General features: G+C 42.4%; 1 protein-coding gene across 7 annotated transcripts in view; it reads left to right on the top strand.

Moving 5' to 3' along the window:
• The window catches only part of FBXO16 (F-box protein 16), a 64,910-nt gene that overhangs the window by 15,624 nt on the left and 26,644 nt on the right, over nt 1–22,642 (top strand). For 4 of the 7 annotated variants that reach the window (XR_008667702.2, XM_019032453.4, XM_019032454.4 and 1 more), the window contains exons 3-5: nt 1,109–1,144; nt 11,352–11,558; nt 20,249–20,413. Coding sequence is in view for 6 of the 7 variants with exons in the window: in XM_019032453.4 (XP_018887998.3) it covers nt 1,109–1,144; nt 11,352–11,558; nt 20,249–20,413 (408 nt within the window). In the remaining variant the exon portion in view is untranslated. The remainder of the gene's footprint in view (nt 1–1,108; nt 1,145–11,351; nt 11,559–20,248; nt 20,414–22,642) is intronic. The other 3 variants (XM_055348309.2, XM_004046837.4, XM_019032456.4) reach the window with 1 other exon arrangement.

The following is a 22,642-nucleotide window of genomic DNA, read 5'->3' as shown; positions in this document are numbered from 1 at the left end:
CTTCCTTTCCTCACTCACTGAAATATACATATGCACTGATGCTCAGAAAAGCACCTCAACACCAATATGTAAAGATACATTGTACTGATACATCCATAAGGATATTCATTCTCACAATCACATTCTTTCAATTCAATAAACATAGATACCTGTAACATGCTCTGTAAGCACCCTACTGGAGATGTCAAGATGAATAAGACTTAGTTTCTGTCCTAAATAATATATTGTAATAAACCTATACCAACAAGTATTCAAGTGGAAGCTCAGAGGTGCACACACACACATTTCTAATCCTACAGATGTGTACATACTTATACACATATGTGCGTACTTATCACATATGTGATATGTGTATACACTGAAATAGAAAAACGGAACTGATCATTCACTTGTTTTGTAAATTCTCATACTATTAATATTGAAACATTTCAGATGGGGGAGTTTCATGTTCCTGTTTTTTCGTTAGTTTTTTCATCTTTCAAATTCTAAAATTGATTTCTCTTTATAATTCCATTTTTAAAATTTCTTTCACTTTAAAAAAACTATTTTTTCTTTTCTTTTCTTTCATTTTTTCTTTTCTTCTTTCTCTTTTTTTTTTGACAGGGTCTGGCTCTGTTACCCAGGTTAGAAGTACAGTGACGTGATCGTAGCTCACTGCAGCCTCAACTCCCCGGGCTCAAGCGATCCTCCCACTTCAGCCCCAGCTGGGACTACAGGGACACACCACCACGCCTGGCTAATTTTTTGTATTTTTTTAGAGATAGAGTCTCACCATGTTGCCCAGGCTACTTTTAAACTCCCTAGCTCAAATGATCTGCCTGCCTTGGCCTCCCAAAGTGCTAGGATTACAGGTGTGAGCCACTGAACCCAGCCTTATTACTTCTTCTTTCATATGAATTATTCCACATGTAGAAACTGAAAGAAAAAAAAAAGAGAGAGAAACCTTGCCCAAGGTAAAAATATATAACCTCAGGAGTTAAATCTGCCTTTTAATATTCAGTTGATACAATGAATGTTTATTCACCGATCCCTTAATGGTATCTTTCTTGTAATGGGTATTTTGAACTATGGTATATGAAATTACCATATTCTTTTTTACTTACTGTAGGTATTTGAAGAAAGAAGAGCCCTGCTTGGCAAATGGGTAAACATTTAAAAATACTATTTTTGCATTATGTTACGTTATCTGTTTTCATCTTTCAGGCTGCTATTAAAAAATCAGACTGGGTGGCTTATAAATAACAGACATATTTTACTCAACTTGGATAGAAAGAAAAAAACCCAGACATTTGTTTTTCATGATTCCGGAGGCTTAGGAAGCTCAAGATCAAGGTGCTGGCAGATTCAGTGTCTGCTGAGGCCTCTCTTCATAGACAGCCACCTCCTCACTGTGTCCTCACATGGCAGAAGAGGGAGAATGAATTATCTGGGGTCTTCTTTATAAGGACAATAATCCCCTTCATGAGGGCCCCACCCTCATGACCTAATCACTTCACAAAGACCCCACCTCCTAATCCCATCACACTGGGGGGTTGAGATTTCAACATGAATTTGGGGGTGATGTAAACATTCAGTCTGTAGCATTATCCCAGAGGCCAGAGAATTCAGCTTGGATGTAAGGGAGTGCTTCCTCATTTCCTGAGAAGCATGGCAGGTGCTTTCTGTAGGTATCAGTCAGGATTTGGTCAGGAAAACAGAAGTCGTATCTTATTTTAACAGACATAATTCAATGAAAAGGATTGGTTAAGCAAATATTGGAGAACAGAAGAGACAAAAAGGGAATGCTGAGGTTCCAGGGAGACAGAACTGTGGGAATTAGCTACCATCAGCTTTCCTGGTACTGAGAGCTCAGAGGGAAGACCTTCAGCCCCATAGGGAAGCCAGATTTCTGTGGAATAAAGTAGATGACATCACAGCCAGCTGGTTCTGATACAGTTGGTGAAGCATGATGGTTCTGGGTGTATGGGAAAAAAACTGGACCTTGGAATCAACAGCTACTGTCAGGGTCAAGAGTTAGGTGATCCTGATAGGACCAGCAACCAAATAGGAGTAAGTTTCTCCTCCCTCAGTTTCCCTCTAGCACCTTCCTCCTCATTGGCAGCATTTATCAGGGAGCCAGCTGTCAAAGGAGAAATATGGTGATAGAGATCTTGCCTTCTTTTCTTTTTTTGATACGGAGTTTTGCTCTTGTTGCCCAGGCTGGAGTGTAATGGTGCCATCTCGGATCACTGCAACCTCCTCCACCTCCCGGGTTCAAGTGATTCTCCTGCCTCAGCCTCCTGAGTAGCTGGGATTACAGGTGCCCACCACTATGCCTGGCTAGTTTGTTGTATTTTTAGTAGAGACGGAGTTTCACCATGTTGGCCAGGCTGGTCTTGAACTCTTGACCTCAGGTGATCCACCCCCCTTGACCTCCCAAAGTGCTGGGATTACAGGTGTGAACCACATGCCCAGCCCAAGAGATCCTGCCTTCTATGCTCACAAAGTAGAGCACAGAAAGGTGGATATGGGTCAGGTGCAATGGCTCACAACTGTAATACCAGTACTTTGGGAGGCTGAGGGAGGAGGAGAGCTTAAGGCTGGGAGTTTGAGACTAGCCTGGGCAACATAACAAGACCCCATATCTACAAAAATAATAATTAAAAAAATTAGCCAGGCATGGTGGTGCTTTCCTATAGTCCCAGCTACTTGGGATGGGTAAGGCAGGAGGATTGCTTGAGCCCAGGAGTTCAAAGCTATAGTGAGCTGTTGCACTGGTGCACTCCAGCCTGGGCAACAGAGCAAGACCATGTCTCAAAACAAACAAACCCCAAAATAGAAAGATGAATTTGGATCTGGGGGACAGTAGCTTAGTAACCAGCACAGTTTACCCATTTGGCTACTCAGCATTCATATATACCCTCCTATAGATCCTGACACTTCCATACAAGAACTGTAACAATGTTGTTTTTACCTAACAAGATACAACTATCCTTCATCAAAAACTAGGACTTTCTCATCTGTTCCTCAACAGGAGGGACACAAAGTCTCAATGGCCATCCCTGGGTGATGATCAAAATACCCATCTCTGGGCATTTTTTTTTTTTTTTTGAGATTCTCTGTTTTCTTTCTTCAAGAGAGTAATCTACGGAGGCAGGGCTGGCTTCTTCCTGTTTTTCGTTGTACATTCCTTCATGCTTACCAGGCATTAACAGATATTTTCTAAATCAATAAATAATGGTCTCTTGTTTTTCTCCTTTCCCCAAACTTATTCCTTAAAATCACTAAGTCATATGGTAGCCTATGTACCCCTGCAAAAACCCAGTGAATTGGGCTTAAAGGAGATATTTATAATTTATCTTTATTTACATTTCTGTCTCCATTTTAATTTTTAGATTTTTTTGTTTGTGTGTTTCATGGACAAGACAATAACATAAAAATGCATTTTCGAAAGAAAGAAAGAGAGAGGAAGGAAGGAGGGAAGGAAGGAAGGAAGGAAGGAAGGAAGGAAGGAAGGGGAAATAAGGATACCAGTGTTTTTACTTAGCATTACTTGGGATTTTCACTGTAGACATCAAGCACTGTCTTAATTTTAAAGTTTAATCTAGTATTAGAAGTGAAATCATTTTTTAAAAAAGAATCTAGACAGTGAGAGATAAAATATAATATGAATTGTATTCAATGATAGACAGTCCAGAAGTATTTTTATATTTGGCCGTATCTGTCTAATGTTCTGTACAACAGCAAATAAAATAATTAAGAGAAACTGAAAAGCTCTTCTACTTTGCTGTTTCATGCTACTACTTAATCCCCTTCCTCTCAAATCTTCTCTGCCCTTCAATCCCTGTTAGAAAAGGTGATTCCCTCCCAAATTGAGAGAGAACACCGCAGGAGAAGTGAAAAGAGAAAGAATCTCAGATTTTCTCTCAGCTTCTGCTCTGTTGCTAATATAAATAATAGTAACATAATAACCCATTTTAATAAAGTAGATGGCATCACTTTTAACTTGCTGGAAACAACCATAATCAGAGTTAGAATTCAAAAGAGAAACAAGGAAAACTGTTTTGCAAATTGCATGATAGCAAAATGATTAATATCCAAGATATATAAAGAGTTCCTACAAGTCAATAAGAAAAATACAAATATCCCTACAGAATAATGGGCTAATATAAGAATGAAGAATATTATAAAAAATGAACAACAAGCATATAAAATATGCTCAATTTTACTAAAATCAGAGAAATGCAAATGAAAACAATGAAATTCCCAAATTCTCTCTTCCTTGCCTATATGGCAAAAATTGAAGAGCTAGATAATATATATAGCTCTTCATTATATATATTATATATATAATATACCCTGTAAGAAAGGATTCACTGGAAAGCAGGAAGATACTTTTAAACTCACTTGGAGGGAATGTAAAATGGTAAAGACCTTTTAAAGACAATTTGACAGGATCTGTTAAAATGTTAAATGCACATACCCTTTGAGCCTCTATTTATGTATACTAGAGAAATATTCATTTAGAACATGAAAAGGCATGAAAAAGCATGTGCCAAGATATTGCCCCTCCTCCTCCTTTTTCTTTCTTCCTATTGGAAAGGTATCAGTAGTAATGGTATCGGTAGTAAATTGAGTAAATAGAAAATGCCATATTCATCCTGCTATGACTGAATGAGAAGACAAAAAGCTCTGGAGTTCATTACATATCAGGACATGTGTGGCTACATTTTGTTCACTTATTTATTATTATTATGACTTTATTTTTTTTTTTTTAAGACGGAGTCTTGCTCTGTAGCCCAGGCTGGAGTGCAGTGGCACGATCTCGGCTCACTGCAAGCTCCGCCTCCCGGGTTCACGCCATTCTCCTGCCTCAGCCTCCCGAGTAGCTGGGACTACAGGTGCCCGCCACCGCGCCCGGCTAATTTTTTTTGTATTTTTAGTAGAGACGGGGTTTCGCTGTGGTCTCAATCTCCTGACCTCGTGGTCCACCCGCCTCGGCCTCCCAAAGTGCTGGGTTTACAGGCATGAGCCCACCGCGCCCGGCCTATCATTATTATTATTATTTTGAGACGGAGTCTCGCTCTGTCGCCCAGGCTGGAGTGCATTGGCGCGATCTCGGCTCACTGCAACCTCCGCCTCCTGGGTTCAAGAGACTCACCTACCTCAGCCTCCTGAGTAGCTGGGATTACAGGCGTGCGCCATCATGCCCAGCTAATTTTTGTATTTTTAGTAGAGACAGAGTTTCACCATGTTGTCAGGCTGGTGTTGAACTCCTGACCTTGTGATCCACCCGCCTCGGCCTCCCAAAGTGCTAGTATTACAGGCGTGAGCCACCACTCCCAGCCATTTTGTTTATTTTTTAAACTGCTACATAGTATTCCCTGGGATGGGTGTACTCTAATTTATTTCACTGCCACTAAGCTGTTGGAGATACGTGTGTGTGTGAATGTATAGAAATGCATGACAATCTTCCAGGCATGGTGGTGCCGTGCCTCAAGTCCCAGCTAATCCAGAGACTAAAGCAGGAGAATTACTTGAGCCCAGGAGTTTGAAGCTGTAGTGCACTATGATCATGTCTGTGAATAGCCACTGCGTTCCAGCCTGGGCCACGTAGCAAGACTTTGTCTCTGAAAACAATTTTTTTTTTTTTTTTTCTGAGGCAGGGTTTCGCTCTTGTTGCCCAGGCTGGAGTGCAATGGTGCAATCTCGGCTCACCACAACCTCCGCCTCCCAGGTTCAAGCCATTCTCCTCCTTCAGCCTCCCGAGTAGCTGGGATTACAGGCATGTGCCACCATGCCCAGCTAATTTTGTAATTTTTTTTTAGTAGAGATGGGGTTTCTCCATGTTGGTCAGGCTGGTCTCGAACTCCTGACCTCAGGTGATCCGCCTGCCTTGGCCTTCCAAAGTGCTGGGATTACAGGCATAAGCCACCATGTCCGGCCCTAATAAAAAAATTTTTTTTTAATTAGAAAAAAAGGAAATGCATGAACATCAAACTTTTGAACAGTGGTTATCTGTGGGAGATGAAGTGAGATTTGATGGGGAGCAGTGTTAAAGAAGCTTTTCATTTTTTATTCTATTGATTCTATGTGTGCCTGCTTGAAACTTTTTTTTTTTTTCAAGATGGAGTCTTGCTCTGTAGCTAAGGCTTGAGTGCAGTGGCGTGATCTCAGCTCACTGCAACCTCTACCTCCTGGGCTCAAGTGATCCTCCCACCTCAGCCTCCCAGGTAGCTGGGACTACGGGCATACGCCAACATGCCCATCTTTTTATTTTATTTTATTTTTTATTTTAAGAAACAGGATCTCGCAATGTTGCCCAGCTGGTTTTGGTCTTGAACTCCTGGGCTCAAGCAATCCTTCCGTGTTGGCCTTTCAAAGTGCTGGGACTACAGATGTGAGCCACCTTGCCCAGCCCTGTTTGAAACTTTTAAGACAAAAACGTATTTACACTTTGTGAAATTAAATTTTTGATAATAGGACTCAGAAACTCAACCAGAAGAGATCATATAACCAATAAGTCAACAGAAACAAGCCTCTCTCTTTATCCCCCTCCCACCCTCTTTTTGCCATTCAGTGTGAGGTGGGTGGAACCTGATCGCCCTAGCAACCTTCTCACTTCCTGAAATGGCAGCAAGAATCCTTGTAACAACTACTCTAAAAATAGGATGTGCACAGTTATATTGAGTCAAGAAAGCCTTAAAAAAGGCATCCTTCAGGAATGAATCGGGAAGCAAGGTACCGTACATGATGCTAGAATAGAAGAATAATGGTCCTGACGGTCCCCCAATCTCATACATGAGGTCCCTGGCTATTCAGTTACGGGTATTTTTGCTTGAGAGGTGACGCAAGAGATGTGGGGGATAACTGAATTCCTGTACAGTTAATCCCTCCATGGATTATCTACTTTTTGGATTATTTCTAGCACCTTCTAAATCGTAGAGGGATTTTCCCCTACTGTTCAGCATTCTTCTGAGTCATCTAACCTTCTGCAGTTGGTAGTTTAAGGAATGTAAATTAGTTTTCTATTAGCCTAAACAAACACAATTAGAAAGGAAAATCCCTTGAGGCAAAGAACACCTATCAAAGCCAAACAAATTACCTCTGACCATTGTAATCAGGGAAATAAATGAGGAACCAATGTAATTATCTTTTTAATCGCTGCAGAAAGTGTTTTAATGTTTTCTTTTATAGATTTCTTCAGTATTGTGTAATACTAATGTTCTTTTATATTCGTGTTAAATCACTCGTTCTGCAACCTGAGCCCATTCTCTTTTGGGGACAGCAGGAAAGTAGATGAGCTAACCTCATTTATTCTCAATGCACTTTCCATCCTTGTCAATGTACAAACATGGTAATTTTATGCACACATCTTTTTATAGTTACTTAACCCACATACATATTATTTTTAACATCACTGTGACATTTTCTAATAGTAGCTGCCATGTCTACAATGAGTCATGCACTCTATTAGGAATCTTATACATATATTATTGTATTTAATCCTCACAACCACCCTACAAGGTAGATGTAATTATCTCTAATGTATAAATGAGGAAATCGAGGCTGACATATTTCTGATGAGTAAAAGAACTAATAGAATATTGGGAGTGAGACATCAAATTGTCTTATTCCTAAGCCCACCATCAACCCATAATGCCCTGCTTTCCCCTATCATGTTGATATATTACGGTTTGTTTAGCTGATCCCCTACTATTAGGCATTTTGAGTTATCTTTGATTTTGTTGTGGCAGCCATAATATCTTATGAAAATTTTTTGTAACCGTAATCATCCTGGGTCTCAACATAGCTCAGCCCCACCAGACTCACATAGCACTGCCCAAAAGTAATTTTAGAATGAATTCCAGGCCGGATGTGGTAGCACATCCCAGCCACTCAGGAGGCTGAGGTGGGAGGATCCCTTGAGCCCAGGAGATCGAGGCTGTAGTGAGCTAGGATTGCACCACTGTACGCCAACCTGGGCGACACAGCGAGACCCTATCTCTAAAAAAACAGAATGAAATAAAAAATAAGTAAAATGAATTCCAATCTTCATTTTGTCTCTTTTAAGGAAAACAGGAGATCCAGTTCAGAACTCACAGCCATACTCCTCCAATCTGCCTTCACTCCCCAGCTCTCCCATACTAGCTGCCGTAGAGGCTACCATTGCCTCTGTGAGGCCCTCAACTCCCGTCAAGCCAACTTTCCAACTGTTCTTCCTCTCTCGCCTCTCACCTTCCTTTTGGCTCTTTATTTTATAGATCAATTCAGTTTCTAGGGCCAGTTCCCCTGGCCTTAGCCATTCTGGCCAGGTTTCTCTTCACTCATTCTCCTGAGAACCCATCTGAAAGAGCTGGGAAAGAAGTTTCTCTCTCTCTTTTTTTTTTTAAAGATGGAGTCTTGCTCTGTTGCCCAGGCTGGAGTGCAGTGGCATGATCTTGGCTAACTGCAAGCACCGCCTCCCAGGTTCACGCCGTTCTTCTGCCTCAGCCTCCCGTGTAACTGGGACTACAGGCGCCTGCCACCATGCCCGGCTAATTTTTTTTTTTTTTTTTTAAGTAGAGATGGGTTTTCACCATGTCAGCCAGGATGGTCTTGATCTCCTGACTTCATGATCCACCCACCTCGGCCTCCCAAAGTGCTGGGATTACAGGTGTGAGCCACCGCACCTGGCCAGAAGTCTCCTTTTATGGGAGTTGGAGATATGACTTGTATAGAAACGGGGCTAGGAGATGTCAGGGAACACTCACACATGAATCAGTTTTATTCCTGTAGTCTTCACAGTTAAAGTTTTCGTTTTTTCATTTTAGGGTCCTCCTCCTCCCCGCTGCAGTGATAGTCTCCAAAGTGAGATTTGTGGGTCATAGAATAAATCTATAGTAGTGAATAGTTTTATTTAGGAAGTATTTCTACTGTTATTCTACTGTTTTTTTGTTTTGTTTTGTTTTGTTTTTTCAGATGGAGTTTTTGCTCTTGTTGCCCAGGCTGGAGTGCAATGGCACTCTGCAACCTCCGCCTCCTGGGTTCAAGTGATTCTCCTGCCTCACACTCCCAAATAGCTGGAATTACAGGCGTGTACCACCATGCCTGGCTAATTTTGTGTTTTCAGTAGAGACGGGGTTTCTCCATGTTGGTCAGGCTGGTCTTGAACTCCTGACCTCACGTAATCCACCGGCCTCGGCCTCCCAGGCATGAGCCACCATGCCTCTAATGTTAAAATTTATGGAAGGCCATTGTTTTGGACTGAGCTCCTATACTAGGCCCCAACAGACCAAACCAACCCAGAATGGAGGCAGTCTCACGTAATCAAACTGAACTTTAAAAAGTGCCAGTTTAAATTAAAAATGAAAACCAGGACCAAAAACAAAAACAAAAACAAAAACAAAACAACAACAACAACAAAAACCCAAAACAGGAGATTCACAGCAACCAATCTGAAGGGCCCCAGTTTATCTGAGCTAGCATAAGAAAGTCCCCTCTGTTTTAATCTTATGAGAAAAGTAACTCTGAAACAATCAATCCACTTTTTGTTCCTTATTTCTGCTTTTTTTAAAATTTTTTATTATTTTTTTATTTTTATTGATAGGGCCTCTCTCTGTTGCCCAGGCTGGAGTACAATGGCATGACCACAGCTCACTGCAGCCTCCACCACCCGGGCTCAAGCAATTCTTCCACCTCAGCCTCCTAAGTAGCTGGGACCACAGGCGTACACCACCATACCCAGCTAACTTTTTATTTTTTTGTGCAGATGGGGTGTTGCTCGGGCTGGTTTCAAATTCCTGGGCTCAAGAGATTCTCCTGCCTCTGCCTCCCAAAGTGCTGAGATTACAGACATGAGCCACCACACGGGGCCTATTTCTCCTTTCTTCAACACATTTCTGCCCCTGAAGCCAACCAACCTCCTCTGCTCAGCTCTGAGGAGCTCTTATCTGTTCTTTTGATGGGATGCTACCTGATTCATGAATCGCTAATAAAAGCCAATTAGATCTTTAAATGCAATTTGTTGACATTTTGTTTTTTAACACTACTAATTAAAAAATATATATCAAGTTGACCCTTGTGAAGCCAAAAAGAAAAAACCATCAAATTAAATTTAAAATACATTGTACAACTGTGACGAAGTTAACTTGTTGTAAGGCTTGCAAAAAATAAATTTTTCCTTTACGTGCCTTTTTAGGTAGTCAGTGTATTTTATGATTACGACTAAAATAATTATAAACAGATTATAAAATTCTGTTTATAGCCGGGCACAGTGGCTCACGCCTGTAGTCTTAGCACTTTGGGAGGCCAAGGTGGGTGGAAGTCAGAAGTTCGAGACCAGCCTGACCAACATGGTGAAACCCTGTCTCTACTAAAAATACTAAAGTTAGCCAGGCGCGGTGGCACGTGCCTATAATCCCAGCTACTCGGGAGGCTGAGGCAGGAGAATCACTTGAACCCAGGAGGTGGAGGTTGCAGTGAGCCGAGATTGCGCCACTGCACTCCAATCTAGGCGACAGAGTGAGACTCCGTCTCAAAAAAAAAAATTCTGTTTATAATAACTGTACTGAATATATGTGAAATGCAATAATATACAAAAATACAACCAGCTCAAACTTCCCTATTTTCTCTTCCCCAATGGGCCAGGGAAGAAAAGAGATTTAGACTTCCAGTGAAGTAGCTCACTGAGCTGGTAGGTGTTGTTCTCTTTTTCTCTTTTGGTTTTGGGCAGTCTCAAGGTGCTCATCCTTGGTCATTCCCTGATCTTGGGTGTTGTTCAGGGTAATCTCTGAGGAAAATTGTGAAGTAGCCAATTGTTGGACATACCCTGGCTTCCTTTGGCATTCACTTCCTCTCTTCAAGTCCTCCTTTATTAACACATCCTCTCCAATCATATCAGTCATTTACATACTAGTGAGAATTTACCCCAATATACTTTCCTTCTGAGGGATATTTGCTTGTAATACTTTATCTCCAATTGTGAATACAAGGATTTGTTTCTGGTCCTGCTGTTTTAAGCACTGATGGGATAATGCAGAAACTATTTGGGGGGAGGAGCTGCACAGTTATTTTATCTTAAAATGGTCTTTTATAAGCAGATATATTCTCAGTTTATGAATATGGCCAGCTCCCAATTTATTGTTCATATGTGACTGCAAGTTTTGAGGTCACATGCACTTCTGTGTGCACACTTAGGTCATGCACATGCTCCCATATAAATGTGAGAGAAGACAGGTGGCAAAGCATGGAATTGGCTGATTAGGGAAATAAATACTAGAAATAAATTACTAAACTCCCTTTCTATGCCATTGTCATGTCTTACTCATAATGAATCTGCTATCAGACTAAACCTGGAGCTTTTTACATTTTGCTTTGTTTTGTTTTTCCAGTTTGACAAATGGACAGACTCTCAAAGAAGAAGAATCCTCACAGGCCTGTTGGAGCGCTGCTCGCTGTCCCAGCAAAAGTTCTGCTGTCGAAAGCTTCAAGAGAAAATTCCAGCAGAAGCCCTGGACTTTACGACCAAGCTTCCAAGGGTGTTATCTTTATATATCTTTTCTTTCCTGGACCCCCGGAGCCTTTGTCGTTGTGCACAGGTAAAGGCAAGGAAGGGGTATGTGGTGTTTTGTGAGGACAGCCTTAGGAAACTTGAAACTAGAAGTTAAGGGGAAACACAGGCATACACACACACACACACACATACACACAAACACACACAAATGTACACTTAGACACACATATACTCATAAACACACACATACACATATACACACATAGATATACACATACACACACAAATACATACAAACACAAACACACAAACACACATACACATATATACACAAACACAAATATACACACAAACACACATACATATACACACACACAAACACAAACATACATATACACATGCACACACAAATACATACGCGCACACACACAAACACGTGTACACAAATAAACACACACATACACGGACACACATAAACACACAAACATACAAACACATACACAAACATACACACATATACACACAAACACACATACACACACACACACACACACACAACTAAGAAAGAGAAGGGATGATCAATATGTTTGTACATTTGGATTAACCTCCACCATCTTTGTGTCCAACTCTATTTAGAACTCAAATGGGGAAAAAAGTATAAGCCACATTAGTGTACAACAAAGAAGTATTAGCTAGTTGGGGAACTAAATATACATGTAAGAAATGGTTCATCAGCAGGACAGTCTTATACTGCACAGCATTCAGCTGCAATAAGGTCCTCAATTGTAGAGCACAGGGCATTCATGAATAAAAAAGCTCAAAATAAGGGCCTAATGAGATATGTACAAAAGATAATGAGACTGAAAGAGATCCAAGTGGGCAGGTGTGCTCATACAGGCCTTGGAAAAGGAGCTGGTTGTTATTTTTTTTTCTTTTACAAGTAATTCTGTCCTGTATTAAAGTGAAGTTAAATTATTTTAGATATAAAACTGATAGTCATTTTGTTGAGTCTTTTCATAGAGTTTGGCAAGAGCAGAAATTACCTGCCAGTGTGCATTCATATATGTGTGACATGTTAACTTTAGTTTTTAAAATTACGAAAATGAATGTGGGGCCAGGCGCGGTGGCTCACGCCTGTAATCCCAGCACTTTGGGAGGCAGAGGCGGGCAGATCACAAGGTCAGGAGATCGAGACCATCCTGGCTAACACAGTGAAACCCCGTCTCTACTAAAAATACGAAAAATTAGCCAGGCGTGGTGGCGGGCGCCTGTAGTCCCAGGTACTCGGGAGGCTGAGGCAGGAGAATGGCGTGAACCTGGGAGGCAGAGCTTGCAGTGAGCCGAGATTGCGCCACTACACTCCAGCCTGAGCGACAGAGCGAGACGCCATCTCAGGAAAAAAAAAAAAAAGAAGAAGAAGAAGAAGAAAATGAATGCAGGAGAAAAGATGGGTCCGGGTGTGGTGGCTCACACCTGTGATCCCAGCACTTTGGGAGGCCAGGGTGGGAGGATTGCCTGAGCCTAGGGGTTCAAGACTAGCCTGGGCAACATAGGGAGACCTCGTCTTTACAAAACATTTTAAAATTAGGTGGGTGTGGTGATGTGTGCCTGTGGTCCCAGCTACTTGGGAGGCTGAAGTGGGAGGATTACTTGAACCCAGAAGGTTGAGGCTTCAGTGAACTATGACTGTGCCACTACTACACAACAGCCTGGGCAACAGAGTGAGACTCTGTCTCAAAAAAAAAAAGTATTATTCAATAAATGGTGTAAGGACAATTGAGCAACTCTCCGGAAAAAAAAATTTCAGTAGGATAAAAGACAGATAAAACCAAAGGAAACTATTAAAGTCCTCAAAGAAAACAGGAAAGGAAGTCTTTGTGAGTATTCCATGATACCCAGAAGTCTTAAAAGAAAATATGCAATTTAAAATCTTGCTTTCTTCATTTTATGTATCGTGAGCAAGAATGAAGAGCAGATTTTTAAATTGTGACTATAAAAATTAAAATATTCTTCATGGAACAGAACACCATAAATAAATCCAAACAGTAGGCAGGGAAAAAAATCGATTGCATGCAAAGGGCTAATTTCTTTATTTTTTTTAAAGAGCTCTTATAAATCTATATTAAGAAAAAAAAAAAAAGACCAACAACCCAGCAGAAAAATGAGCAAAGGAAATGAACAAGTAATCTACAGAAAAAGAAATGCAGATGTCTCTAAAATATGTAAGATGCTTAGCCTCATTATGGCATGCCATCTTTCTTGACTCAGATTGAGATTTGTTTTAAATGATAATATTCTATATTGGTGAGGATGTGGGGAAGCAAGAACTTTCATATATTGCTGGTAGACAAATAGATGTAACCACCATGGAGAACCATTGGGCAGTGTTAACATTTCAAATAAAAATTCCCTTTGCCCCAGCAGTTCCACTGCTTGGAATTTGTCTGATGGGTATCCTGCAACATGGTAAAAGCCATACCTGTGTAAGAATATTGCAGCATTGTCTGTCCTAGCAACAGGTTGGAAACAATGAAAATGTCTACCAGGAGGGACTGGGTAAATAAGTTGCAACTATCTCCAAGACACGTCATTGGTAAAAAAAAAAAAAAAAAAAAAAAAAGCAGAGGTATAGAACTGTCCTACCATCTTGTAAAGAATAAAGAATATATACGGCCAGGCACAGTGGCTTGCCTGTATCCCAGCACTGGGATGCCATGGCTGGCAATTGCTTGAGGCCAAGAGTTTGAGACTGGCCTGGGTATTATGGCGAGACCCCCATCTCTACAAAAAATACAAAAATTAGCCAGGTGTGGTGGCACGTGCCCATAGTCCCAACTACTCGGGAGGCTGAGGTAGGAGGATTGCTGGAGCCCAGGAAGTTAAAGCTGCAGCGAGCCAAGATTGCAGCACTGTACTCTAGCCTGGGAACATAGCAAGACCCTGTCTCTACAAAAGTTAAAAATTAGCCAGGTCGGCCAGGCGCAGAGATGGCTCACACCTGTAATCCTAGCACTTTAAGAGGCCAAGGTGGGCAGATCACTTGAGGTCAGGAGTTTGAAACCAGCCTGGCCAATATGGTGAAAACTCATCTCTATTATAAATACAAAAATTAGCCCAGTGTGGTGGTGTGTACCTGTAATCCCAGCTATTTGGGGGTGCTGAGGCAGGAGGGTTGCTTGAATCTGGGAGTTGGAGGCTGCAGTGAGCCGAGATCATGCCACTGCATTCTAGCCTGAGTCACAAAGTGAGACGCTGTCTCCAAAAAAAAAAAAAAAAAAAAAAAAAAAAATTAGCCAGGTATAGCGGCATGTGCCTAGAGTCCCAGCTACTTGAGAGGCTAAGTAAGGCAGGTAGATTGCTTGAGGCTGGGGGGTTGAAGGCTACAGTAAGCTATGATCATGCCTCTGCACTCCAGCCTGAGCAACAGGGTGAGACTTTGTCTCAAAAAAAAAAAATATATATATATATATATATATTTGTTACTATATGCCTAGAATATTCTGGAATTATATACCAGAAACTGGTAACAGTGGTCTCATCCAAGGAGAAGAATGGGTAACTGGGGGATAGTGATGGGAGAGGGACTTCCTTTGTTTCTTTGAATTTGGTATTAGTATGCACATACCTATTCCAAAAATGATTTTTTGTTTGTTTGTTTTTTGAGACGAAGTCTTGCTCTGTTGCTCAGGCTGGAGTGCAGTGGCACAGTCTCGGCTTACTGCAACCTCCGCCTGCCGGGTTCAAGAGATTCTCTTGCCTCAGCATCTCAAGTAGCTGAGATTACAGCATGCACCACCATGTCTGGCTAATTTTTGTACTTTTAGTAGAGATGGGGTTTCACCATGTTGGCCAGGCTGGTCTCAAACTCTTGACCTCAAGTGATCTGCTCACCTTGGCCTCTCAGAGTGCTGGGATTACAGGCATGAGCCACCACACCTGGCCTGAAATGATTTTTTAAAAGAACATAGCAATCTGGATGCCCAGTCATAAGAGGGTATCAAACAGCCATATATGATGCATTATTATTATTATTATTATTATTATTTTTGAGACAGAGTCTCACTCTTGTCACCCAGGCTGGAGTGCAATGGCTCGATCTCGGCTCACTGCAACCTCCGCCCACCCCGGGTTCAAGCAATTCTCCTGCCTCAGCCTCCCGAGTAGCTGGGATTACAGGCGCATGTCACCACGCCCAGCTAATTTTTGTATTTTTAGGAAAGACGGGGTTTCGCCATGTTGGCCAGGCAGGTCTGGACCTCCTGGCCTCGGGTGATCCACTCGCCTCGGCCTCTCAAAGTGCTGGGATTACAAGCATGAGCCACTGTGCCCAGCCTATGATGCATTATTATGCAACCATTAGTAAACATGTTTTGGAAGAACAGAGATACTATAATATTTAAAATAAAGAAAGATTTTAAGTTGTATATAGAGTTTCCCAATTTTCTTTTGTATATACTTCAAATAAAAACTGAAAGGAAAAGAACTCTACCAGGTTGTCAATAATGGTCATCTCTGATTTACAGGGTCATGGGTTAAACTTCTCAGAATTTTTCATTTTCCACAAGGATAATATTATTATTAGAGGGAAATGTTATTTGAAATAGCTAATTCTATCATCTGCATGCACTATAAGTCATAATTTCTTCTCACTACTGACCATGGGGAAGACACAGACCATCATTCTTCAGCTAGATTTAAAGTAAAACATATAAAGTCATTGCTGTTTTAAAAAGATGGAAGGTTGTGGAGGAATTGTGTCTTGTAAATTTGAAAGCTCTTACTTACCTTTCAATTCTCTTCATTCCTCTCTACCTTTAAACAACAAAATAACACAAAAAACAAAAACTGTATTTGCCTTGGGAAGAACAACAACTTAAGTACTCAGGTCAAAACATGATCTAAAGAAGAGGAGAAACCCTGTCTCTACTAAAAATACAGAATTAGATGGGCATAGTGGCGCATGCCTGTAATCCCAGCTACTCGGGAGGCTGAGGCAGGAGAATCGCTTGATCCCGGGAGGCGGAGGTTGTAGTGAGCCAAGATCGCACCACTGCACTCCAGCCTGGGCAACAAGGGCAAAACTCTGTCTCAAAAGAAAAAAAAAAAAGAAGAAGAAGAGGAGAAAAGGAATGAGAATTGAGAGACTTTTCTCCCCCTTCCCTTTCCCAAAAACTCCATCTCTCCATTGAATTCTGAGCTAATTTACCATGTGGAGATGAGGTGGGTGTTGTTTCATTTCTGGGTCGAACAAACTAAATGTGATTTCTGTTGCTGCCTGCAGGGCTGTATCAAATCCTCTAAACTTTTTCCTCCTTCCCTAATCTTTCCTGAATCTATTATTTCTTCTAATTTTGCCCTACTCTTTCCTCAACATCTCATCTTCTGCACATAAAACAAACATAGTAGGAACTCAATAAATGGTGGGTGGAAGGAGGGAGGCAGAGAGGAATAGAAAAATAGGTGTATGGATAGCAAGGGCCATTACAGAGTGTTCCCCTTTTGGGGGTGAGGGGGCACTCAAAAATTATTAATTATTTAATTGATCTTGAAAAAGAAGCCAGTTTTCTAAGGGTGAAATTTGGGCTTGAAGGTTATATGTCATCTCTGCAACTCTTAGAACTAAGACACTGAATCCCTAGTTTTAGCTTTATATGTGAACTTGATCCTAGTTTCTGGCAAGACTTATTCAAACCCTTGGGTAAATTATTATAAATATTACTACACATAGTAGGGCCATCTCTGCCATTTGCTGGATGGGTGGGATTAGCCATAATGCTGTGGAACTGGTATGTACATAATAAGTGCTTTATGCTTTGTAGAATCCTAAAGGCTCTATACATCACATAGTATCAGTGATTATATTCCATTTATAAAATTTATATTTAGTGAAATTGAAAGAATGGAGGTGATATGGTTGGGCTATGTCCCCACCTATGTCTCATCTTGAGTTGTAGCTCCCATAATGCCCAAGTGTTGTGGGAGGGAATCAGTGGGAGAAAATTGAATCATGGGGGTGGTTTCCCCCATACTATTCTCATGGTAGTGAGTCATTCTTATGAGATCTGATAGTTTTATAAAGGGTTTCCCCTTTTGCTTGGCTTTCATTCTCTCTTGCCTGCCACCATGTAAGACATGCCTTTCCCCTTCCACCATGATTGTGAGGCCTCCCCAGCCACATGGAACTGCGAGTCCATTAAATGTCTTTCTCTTTATAAATTACCCAGTCTCAGGTATGTCTTTATCAGCAATGTGAAAATGGACAAATACACAAGGGAAAAGGAAGCACACCATGAAAAGAATAAACAAAGTGCAGCTCTCTCCCTCTCCCTCTCCCCACGGTCTCCCTCTCCCTCTCTTTCCACGGTCTCCCTCTGATGCCGAGCCGAAGCTGGACGGTACTGCTGCCATCTCAGCTCACTGCAACCTCCCTGCCTGATTCTCCTGCCTCAGCCTGCCGAGTGCCTGCGATTGCAGGCGCGCGCCGCCACACCTGACTGGTTTTCGTATTTTTTTGGTGGAGACGGGGTTTCGCTGTGTCGGCCGGGCTGGTCTCCAGCTCCTAACCGCGAGTGATCTGCCAGCCTCGGCCTCCCGAGGTGCCGGGATTGCAGACGGAGTCTCGTTAACTCAGTGCTCAATGGCGCCCAGGCTGGAGTGCAGTGGCGTGATCTCGGCTCGCTACAACCACCTCCCAGCCGCCTGCCTTGGCCTCCCAAAGTGCCGAGATTGCAGCCTCTGCCCCGCCGCCACCCCGTCTGGGAAGTGAGGAGCGTCTCCGCCTGGCCGCCCATCGTCTGGGATGTGAGGAGCCCCTCTGCCTGGCTGCCCAGTCTGGAAAGAGAGGAGCGTCTCTGCCCAGCCGCCATCCCATCTAGGAAGTGAGGAGCGCCTCTTCCCGGCCGCCATCACATCTGGGAAGTGAGGAGCGTCTCTGCCCGGCCGCCCATCGTCTGAGATGTGGGGAGCACCTCTGCCCTGCCACCCCGTCCGGGATGTGAGGAGCGTCTCTGCCCGGCCGCCCCGTCTGAGAAGTGAGGAGCCGCTCCGCCCGGCAGCCGCCCCGTCTGAGAAGTGAGGAGCCCCTCCGCCCAGCAGCCACCCCGTCTGGGAAGTGAGGAGCGTCTCCGCCCAGCAGCCACCTCGTCCGGGAGGGGGGTGGGGGGGTCAGCCCCCCGCCTGGCCAGCCGCCCTGTCCGGGAGGTGAGGGGCACCTCTGCCCGGCCGCCGCTACTGGGAAGTGAGGAGCCCCTCTGCCCGGCCAGCCGCCCCGTCCGGGAAGGAGGTGGGGGGGCCAGCCCCCCGCCCGGCCAGCCGCCCCGTCCGGGAGGGAGGTGGGGGGGTCAGCCCCCCGCCCGGCCAGCCGCCCCGTCCGGGAGGGAGGTGGGGGGGTCAGCCCCCCGCCCGGCCAGCCGCCCCGTCCGGGAGGGAGGTGGGGGGGTCAGCCCCCCGCCCGGCCAGCCGCCCCGTCTGGGAGGTGAGGGGCGCCTCTGCCCGGCCACCACCCCATCTGGGAGGTGTACCCAACAGCTCATTGAGAGCAGGCCATGATGACAATGGCGGTTTTGTGGAATAGAAAGGGGGGAAAGGTGGGGAAAAGATTGAGAAATCGGATGGTTGCCGTGTCTGTGTAGAAAGAGGTAGACATGGGAGACTTTTCATTTTGTTCTGTACTAAGAAAAATTCTTCTGCCTTGGGAAAAAAAATAAAAATAAAAATAAAAATAAAAAAATAAAAAAAATACAAAAATAAGGAACAGAGCTGAATGTATAGCCACCTCAGGAGATACTTGATTGTTTTTATTTATTCCTTTTTAATAAACTTATAATGTGACTTTCTTAAGAGTGGCTTGCTTTACGAAATCAATACTCAGCAAATATTTGCGTATTTGATAAAAAATATACTAAATGCTAAAATGTAGACTTGGAAGTGGGGCGAATTTGAAGATTCCAAACAACTGGTTCCAGTTAATAGAGGTTTTAGCTGGGCGCAGTGGCTCATGTCTGTAATCCCGACACTTTGGGAGGCCGAGGCGGGTGGTTCACCTGAGGTCAGGAGTTTGAGGCCAGCCTGACCAACATGGTGAAACCCTGTCTCTACTAAAAATACAAAATTAGACGGGCGTGGTGGCAGGTGCCTGTAATCCCCCCCCCCCCCCGAGAAAATGGAAACGCTTCTATCTTTGTGAAACTTATGTAAAAATGACTTCCTCTTGTTAGTGGAGCAGGCTGCCTGCCTCCCTCCCGCTGTGCAGAACTATGTCGGACTGTAGCCATGCAGGAGCCTTTTCTACCTAGCAACCAATAAATAAAAAATTAAAAAAAAAAACAACAAAGTGCAGACCTGAGTTTATATAATCCTTATACAACTTTTATATGACCTTCAGAAACCTCTAGAAAGTTCCGAAGTCTATCTGAGCCTCAATTTCCTCCTTTGCAATATGAGAGTAATAATTGTACTTACCTCCCTAGGTTGCTATGAAGATAATTAATAGGTGAAGATAATTAATAGCCACTGCACTACATCCTGGGCGATAAATGTTAATTGACTCTGATTCTAAATCTGAATTAGCATTTAAAGCAAATGCTACTTTACTTTAAATCTGCCTGGGTAGGAAACACTTCAGGTAGGAGTTAACCATTTAAGCTATGGTTTGGAGGCAAAGGACAAAAAAGTTTTCTCAGGTCCAGGATGACAGCTCAAAACCTAGAGAAAGTGGGCATGTAAACTGAGGGGGTTGTTTGATTTGGTTTTGTTTAATTGTAATTGTTTTTCCAGGTGTGCTGGCATTGGAAGAACCTTGCTGAGCTGGACCAGCTCTGGATGCTGAAATGTTTACGGTTTAACTGGTACATCAATTTCTCTCCAACTCCCTTTGAGCAGGGGATCTGGAAGAAGCACTATATTCAAATGGTGAAAGAACTTCATATTACCAAGCCTAAGGTGAATTTTAGACAGAAAGCCACAAGCTTGCAAACATCGGCTCTTTGCAAATTCTAGAACTAAGAATAAAGGATCAGACTGGAAGTTGGGGAAGGGAGGTAGTTCAAAGGACATATACTATGATTTCAAAATTCTCCTTTTCTGAGACTTGATAGTTGTTTTCAAGACATTCATGTTAGTTGAGAGCCCTCATTTGCCACTACCAAACCACAGTTGCATCCCGGCGGTTAGGACCATGGAACTTCTTTCTCTGTCTAGGTCCCTGGTTTCTGTGTCTCTGACGGTGACATCAGACAGTTCTGACATGGGGACTCTGTGGGTAACATGAAGTATTTGTTACCTATGGGTCTTCAAGTTTTACTTTACTAATTCAAATTTTCTGTGATTCTACCAGGTGAGCTGAAGTTTATTTTTGTATCGTTTATAAGGAAAAGTTTTCTAATAAATGAGTCATCAGGGAAGGGCCTCATGGGCATATTAGAATTCTTAGTTTTTGCTAGGAACTAAGCAATGTAGAACACTTACATATATTCATAAAAAGTAAATAATGCAAGAATTTTTTTTCTAGTGGCTTCCTAGGCATTCTAACCAATGCTTATATTCATTCGTATAGTCCCAGCTAATGAGATAATTTATGGGAAAATTTTATGAGCCCTTTGTTTATAGCATTATCTATACACATGCAGAGTTGTGCATCATTTCATACAATAGATGAGTTCCTGAAAAATTATGTGTAAATTAAATTTTTTAAATGATTTTTTTAAAACCACAGGGGTATTAAAGCTTGTGAAAAAAACAGCAATGAATCCTGTTAAAATTGGAGAATCCTTTTGAAATATGAACAGTCGACTCCTAGCTTGCTTATTTTGGTTTAGGCTTTATTGTGTTTTCTTGAAATAGATTCCACCTACACTTAATACAGTAATAAACTATGCATAATTAATATTGTTACAATTGCAATGATAAAAGTCTTTCTGATTTCAGTAGTTGGTATGCTCCACGAGGATTTCTTTTAAAAAGAGAGTTTTAAGTGAAGAATTTTTAAAGTTCTCTTGAAAATTCCCGTAGCTCTGACTCCTTTCCTAGTGAGACTTCTCTTACATCTCATTCTCAGTTAGGGAGCAATAGCTGAAGCTCAGGCTGTTCAGGGGCAGAAGAGAGAAAAGTGATTAACCAACTAGTAAAATGAAAAGAAGTTGTGAGTCTTACATATTAACTGACTTTGGGGCCAGGCACAGTGGTTTATGCCTATCATCCCAGCACTTTGGGAGGCCATGGCGGGAGGATTGCTTGAGGCCAGGAGTTTGAGACCAGCTTGTATAACATAGGAAGACCCTGTCTCTACAGAAAATTTAAAAATTAGCTGGGTGCAGTAGCACACTCCTGCAGTTCCAGCTACTTGGGAGGCTGAGTTGGGAGGATCACTTGAGCTCAGAAGGTTGAGGCTGCAGTGAGCTGTGATTGTGCCACACTCCAGCCTGGGTGACAGAGCAATACTCTGTCTCAAAAAAAAAAAATTAGCTGAGCATGGTGGCATGCACCTGTAATCCCAGCTACTCAGGAGGCTGAGGCAGGAGGATCACTTGAACCCAGGAGGTGGAGGTTGCAGTGAGCCGAGATCAAGCCACTGCACTACATCCTGGGCGATAGAGCAAGACTGTCTCAAAAAAAAAAAAAAAAAATCAATGTAATTCATGAAATAAAAGAGAAAAAAGTGCATGTTTCAGTAGCACATATACTAAAATTGGAATGATGCAGAGAAGACTTGCAAATTCGTGAAGCATTCCATATTTTTTTTTAAAGAGAGAAAAGATATATGATCACTTCAATATATCCAAACAAAAGCATTTAACAAAATTCAACATCTATTCATGATTAGGAAAATTCTCAAAAAGACTTCAGGTGATGTGAACAAAAATTTTGTTTACTTAATACAAATAAGTTATCACAGATTTCACTATTATGTATTTTGTTAAAGTGTAAGCATTTTGTACTATATAGAATTAATGATTTTTTTTTTTTTTTTTTTTTAGACAGAGTCTCGCTCTGTCGCCCAGGCTGGAGTGCAGTGGTGCCATCTCGGCTCACTGCAAGCTCCGCCTCCCGGGCTCACGCCATTCTCCTTCCTCAGCCTCCCGAGTAGCTGGGACTACAGGCACCTGCCACCATGCCCGGCTAATTTTTTGTATTTTTAGTAGAGATGGGGTTTCACCATGTTAGCCAGGATGG

The sequence above is a fragment of the Gorilla gorilla genome, chromosome 7, assembly GCF_029281585.2.
Source record: "Gorilla gorilla gorilla isolate KB3781 chromosome 7, NHGRI_mGorGor1-v2.1_pri, whole genome shotgun sequence".
NCBI classification, from domain to species: domain Eukaryota; kingdom Metazoa; phylum Chordata; class Mammalia; order Primates; family Hominidae; genus Gorilla; species Gorilla gorilla.
Note: the sequence above shows the minus strand (reverse complement) of the source record. Positions and strands in the feature narration are given on the sequence as shown.